At 36.9% G+C, this 6,000-nt stretch overlaps 1 protein-coding gene across 1 annotated transcript in view; it reads right to left on the bottom strand.

The window, feature by feature from the left end:
* Window positions 1-6,000, bottom strand: part of LOC107681356 (tetraspanin-4) — a 32,260-nt gene that overhangs the window by 4,756 nt on the left and 21,504 nt on the right. Inside the window, 1 exon segment of the mRNA XM_074186980.1 lies at window positions 1,968-2,042. Coding sequence (XP_074043081.1) covers window positions 1,968-2,042 — 75 coding nt within the window.

The following is a 6,000-nucleotide window of genomic DNA, read 5'->3' as shown; positions in this document are numbered from 1 at the left end:
ACACACACACACACACACACGGTGAGGTAAACACTTCCTCTGTAACTGATCTGAGATGTGCTTTATCTTCCTCTGCTTTATTCTTTACAGAAACTAGATCTACTTCCAAAAACCTCTACTACAGACTAATGTGGGCTAATATAATGAATGAATGTATGGCCTAAATGCTTCAGTCATGGCTATACTACATTAACATTTATTCATTCCCTCTGTGTACTTTACATTGTTTCCTGAGACACACCAACATTACACTCACTCCTTAATTAAACAACCCCAATCCAGCTCATCATCTCATTAGCAGAGACTCCAACGCTGCGTCTGAAATAGTAGATACTACATTTGAGTAAGAACCAGTGAAAAAGTATGTTCTATAAAGTATGAAAATGGACATTTGAATGAAACACTACATCTGCTTGTTGTCACTTGTGTCACAAATCCTCTCCCGTGGCCTCATGGGATAGTAAAGTGCACTTCAGAATCTCGTTAGCAGTAGGCCATCGGTACTTTTCACCTACTGTTTTTCATCTACTATATAGTGCACTGGATCTCAGCTCCGGTTCTGGGGGCCCACTGCTCTTTTATCTGACGTGCTGCTCTTAAGGAAGACAGAGCGGTGGGACTCCAGGCCCGGAGCTCAGAACCACTGATATAGTGTGAAAGTAGTGTATTCTGACACAGACAAACCCTGAAATGGATGGTGCGACGAGGGAGACATCCAAAATCAGTTCCTTTCATCACGCTCTACACTTATATGGCTCCCTCATGCTGCTGACTCTTATATTATTATGGTTCATTGTTGCCATAATTACCATATATGTACTTATGTATCTTATATAATGTTATTCAAAATACATATACACTTAACAATAAATATGGTTCCAATTATTATCTTGATAAAATGTTAGGAAAATATTCATTTTTGTAAGGGAAAATGTAGTGCTGCGGCATTTGCTGAAAGAAAACTCGAAATGCCTGCCAGCGGATCATGTGACACATTTGTGTATTTTCAGTGGATAGAGCCCATTTAGTAAAACTCTTAAACTGTGTGTGCTCTCCTGAAATACATTAATTTTTATTCTAATATAATATCATGAATTCTTTATGATTCAGTTATTCTTTGCCTGTGTTTAATTATGGAAAGAAAACTGACTCACAAAACTTCACCTCCACATACTGACCAGCATATAACTTACATTTGTGTCTCGTTGTAATAAAAAACAATGTTAAAAAAGCACAATGTTAATTAATATCTTGTTTTTTATCATATCTTGTCAATAGCATGTTTTAATTATTTAATTATCTTCATGATGCAACTTTTTTAATCTAATCTTGACCTTGAGCAGATTAAAGGTGATGAAAGGTGAAGTGGCGTGTTTTTCTCTCTGGTGAGCGTCGAGGAAGAGAGTCTCACTGTACGCTGCTCCACGGTGGAAATATGCTGCTATCACTGGAAATGCCCATCACAGTATGCTGCCATATGTGCTTGGAGGAGAACGACCAACAAAACGATGACAGTTTGTGTGTGAGAGACTGAGAGAGAGAGAGAGAGAGAGAGAGAGAGAGAGAGAGAGAGCTAAACTGAACACTTGATTATTTTTAATTATTACTTTTACAAGCATTAGATGATACTAACCCAATAAATAACTTGCTTAAACTGCTCTTAATGCTATTCCGATGTGAACTTGCCAAGAAAGGTAAAGACTGAAGTTTTTACATGAAGATTTACATGGATCTACATCATCGTGTAGTCTCAAACCTGATGATGTAGAAATTATTTCATGTGAAAATAATCTGGAGTGATACGAGACGGGAACTAGCCGGAAACTAGGAAATCACTGAGACCACGGCCGATTAAACAGCTCACTGTCATTGTACTTAATTATGTGAGCGTTGAATGCCACCACTGACCAATCACAACCATGAAATTATACAAAATAATGAATGAGACAGATCCATTCTGCACGTACCTGATCTTGATATGCGAAGAACAGAACCATGAACAGAATCTCCAACAATAATATCAGGAGCAGCAGAATGAAGAACTGTAGAAGCACAAGCAGAAGAGACTCCGAGTCAGAGAGATTATTAGATTATTATTATTCTGCAGGCTTTCAGAACTTCCTGTTTCCTGTTGTCATAAAAGCCATTGAAAACCTCACACATACCATGCAGGACCCAATGAGACACGACACATAAAGAGGGGCAGCACGTGGCACAATCACACGAGGGAACAGGGAATGAAAATAGAAGACATGAAACATGAACATAAACCAAAACCAGCCGTGACACCTATATAGTGCACTGTATTTGCTGCCAGACAGTTTGTAGTATTGATCAAATTCTTAGTAATCATTTCCATTCCTCTTTCATTCAGTGGATTATAGTGTACAATACGGGTGTGAGATATTGACAAAAATGATACGTCAGTATTTTCTGGCATTTGGCCATCGACCGTAATTAGACGGTGTTTTGCTGATTGTGGATTTGTGCTGGTCTCTTGGCTGGTTCAGGCCTGGTGCTGACAGCTGTAAGTGTGCATTTTAGCTTTATAAGAACATTTTCTAACCTGATGCACCATTTCATGTTAAATTCTTTTATTTTATCAATAAATTCAAGTAGGGTTATAAAACACTGTAGGGCTGTTTTCAATCAGTGAAATCAGTATAACAAAAAACAAAAAAAACATATTTGCACTGCAGAAGTGGACAGAAGCTGCATCTGAAGTGGCTTTTTGGTGAATTTACACAGATTAATATGCTTAATAGGCTCAAACCTGGCAAAAATGCAGTTACACTGCAATTGCATATATAATGCTATTTCTTTTTAAATAAATGTGAAATGAAGTGTAAAATTAATATGTTTTTATTAAACATATTTAAAAGTGAAATTATGCATTAAAAATGCAACTAAAACTGCCAGTAGGTGGCAGCAAGTAACGGCCTTAATGAGTGAGTCACTACGTCATTCGTTCAAAGAGCTGATTCATTCTGAAACGAAGCATGTGACGGTCTTTATGAATCTTTATGAATGAGTCATTGTGTTATTCACTCAACTGATTCAAAACTATTCAAAAATGCAAATTCATTCAGAAACAAAATGCAGCACAACTGTTCTGTTCTGGGTTTATTTGGAACTATTTTCATCGCGAAACAAAGCAAAAATCGACAAAATGTGTCTTAAAACGTAACGCACTTAATATTAATTTCTTATTTATCGAACTGTTGTATAACATCAATGCCATATTTGCAATTGTACTGATGAAGTCTGCTGATAAAGCTCTCTAGATGTGTGTGGGTTTTTTTGTTTGTTTTTTTGTAAAGTGAGTGACACCCATAATCTCAGCTTGCACATTGTTAAAACAACAATTACAATATTATCATAGACAATACTGTACATATCACACACCTAGTGAATAATTATGTCCTCAAAGACACTTTATTGGCCATGATACATTGTGAAGAAAACTGCTGAGCTTAATTTGCAGCTCCTTTATTCTTGCAGTCTTTGTTTCATGCTGGTTCAACTCTTTCACTTCTTTGACATTGTCAGTCGATTAAAAAGCCCAAATTATACTGATACTTGATGGTATCTTTCTTGACTAACTAATAATAACCTACTGTAATTACTCAGAAGATTGTATTTGGTGGATGACTTAAATCCATATAATGAATGAATAAAAAAAAAAAAAAACCTTTTATATAAGCTATTCACCTCAAATAATGTGTTCATGGCTGTTTATCGTCAGTGTAGAAAAATGGGCCACTTTAGATGGGACTGTGCTTTATAGGAAATCTACTAAAAATAAATAAATACAGTCATGTTGTCACAATATCAGTTAGTTTGGACGTTCAGTTTGCACATTTTCCCTGTTGTGTTGGTTGTCATGGTTGTTGATTTGATTTATTCATTCGTTCAGTTCAGGTGTGTGTTGTTAATTATCCTTGTTTGCTCATGTATTTCAGTTGCTCTGATTCTCTGTTCATTGTGGTCGGGTCTTGTGGATGTTGCATGTGCTGTTGCTGTTCTCTATATGTGAATTATTTACCTGTGGATTTATTAAAGAATACCTTCTGCCTTCATCTTTGTGTGTTCTACAACACATCCGTGATCCGTGAAACATGTATGCTTATTTGTGTGATTTTAATTATCTTCATATTTTTAATAATTATGAACAAACAGAGCATATTAGACACACACATCATGACTATATAGGGAGTAGTGCATGAGTGAACGAGTGGGTGATTTGGGACGCAGCATATGTGACTCACTGTGAGGCTGTTTAAATGACTAATTGCTCGTCAACCCAACCTTCATTTCTCTAGTCATTGATCTTGTGCCTCAGAAACTCATTAAAGCACTCAAACTATATCAAGCGGTGAACTGAGATCATATTCATTCACAAATAATGACTCTCACACTTCCAGTCGCATTAGAAATCATCGTAGAATTTGGAACCTCATCTTGATCCGAAATGTAAGATTTCAGTATGAGCTCGGGTTCAACAAATGCTGCTGAACACAAAACAACAGACACTAATGCCACAATCTCTGGAAAGAGGTTTGTAACAGTGATGTTTGTGTTTCACGCGGTTGAATGATGAGTCCAGTGGCAGTGATAGCTATCACTGGAGAAACAGCCTTGAAGACTTAGTGCTGGGAAATGCTTCATTCCTGGAGCACAGAGAAGTACTTGTAAGAAGCACCTGAGAAACAACTTGTAATTTGGAAGAAGCAGATGGTAAAGCCTTTACATCTTTTTCTGTTTCGGAGACCATGTGGTTTCCTAACTAATTCCTTTTCTGTTAGCTGAACACCGATCGTTCTTTGGCTCTTTCCGATCAATCATAAGTGTTTGGCGGTTGTTGCAGATGACCACAGAATGTCCAGTCTGGTGTCTAAAGGTCATTCTCCATTATTTTACATCACGTGGAGATTTTCTGCTGGTCACAGCTGCGGTTGGTTTGCACACAAGATATATCGTACTGTTTGTGTTATGTATTGCTGTAAAACAGTGTGTTAAAACACTGTAAAAAAAATAAAATTGACTTGGCAAATATTGGCTTTAATTTGATAAAATTCATATAATTAATCCTAATTTAAAATCTGGGCTAACATCTGGTGCAGAGATTATACGTAAAAGACTCCTTTACATATGTGTGTTTATCTGCACATCTTAATAAATTATCTCCACTATATCTACAAAGTACACCACAATTTGTTAGATCAAGCAAATTCACAGCCCTTATTTAGGATCTTAGTAGATCAGCTGTCTGTGTATAACATGAACGACTGTGCATGAGAGAGGTCATAGAAGAGTGTATGGATATGTTCTCCTGCCGATCGGTGTTTTTGTGCAGTTAAGCAGTTTCCACTTAGACATTTATGTAAAAAAAACAAAAAACATCCAAGTTTCACTGTTATCAGCTAATGAAATGTAAAGCCATGAAGAGAAAAAATATTCACTGGAAAATTCCAAAATGTATTTTCTGGTAGGTCTTGTTGAACTCTTCCTGGTCTCAGATGTGTTTGTGTAACTGGGCATCATCACTCATCATAACGCTGCTGTAATCACACCGCTCTGCCCACACCGGGTTAAAGACACACAGGAGAGAACAGGCCGTCATTAAAATCAGTCCCTGCCATAAATAGCAGCTTAAGGAGTAAACATTATCATCCCCCATGTGGACATGAGAATATTTTATCATGAATCATCTTCAGGCTATGATAGTCTCTGAGGTGATTCCAGCTCAGCAGCATTATATATTCATAGACTGCGCTGATATTTGCTGCTCCGTTCCAGCGGTGTTGAACCCGAAACACTGAGCAGAGGAACGGCTGGGAACGGATTCTTCCTTTAGCTTATTTTATCCAATTCACTGGTGAAAAGAAAGTTGGGGATTTTTGGCTTTTAAGTGATCTTAAGACATACAGTACATCAACTTTTATGCATGGTTTTTCTTTATAAAAATATCAAAATGCATAATTTATTTTCACATTCACT

The sequence above is a fragment of the Sinocyclocheilus anshuiensis genome, unplaced genomic scaffold (genome assembly GCF_001515605.1).
Source record: "Sinocyclocheilus anshuiensis isolate Anshui unplaced genomic scaffold, SAMN03320099.WGS_v1.1 scaffold1896, whole genome shotgun sequence".
Taxonomy (NCBI): domain Eukaryota; kingdom Metazoa; phylum Chordata; class Actinopteri; order Cypriniformes; family Cyprinidae; genus Sinocyclocheilus; species Sinocyclocheilus anshuiensis.
Note: the sequence above shows the minus strand (reverse complement) of the source record. Positions and strands in the feature narration are given on the sequence as shown.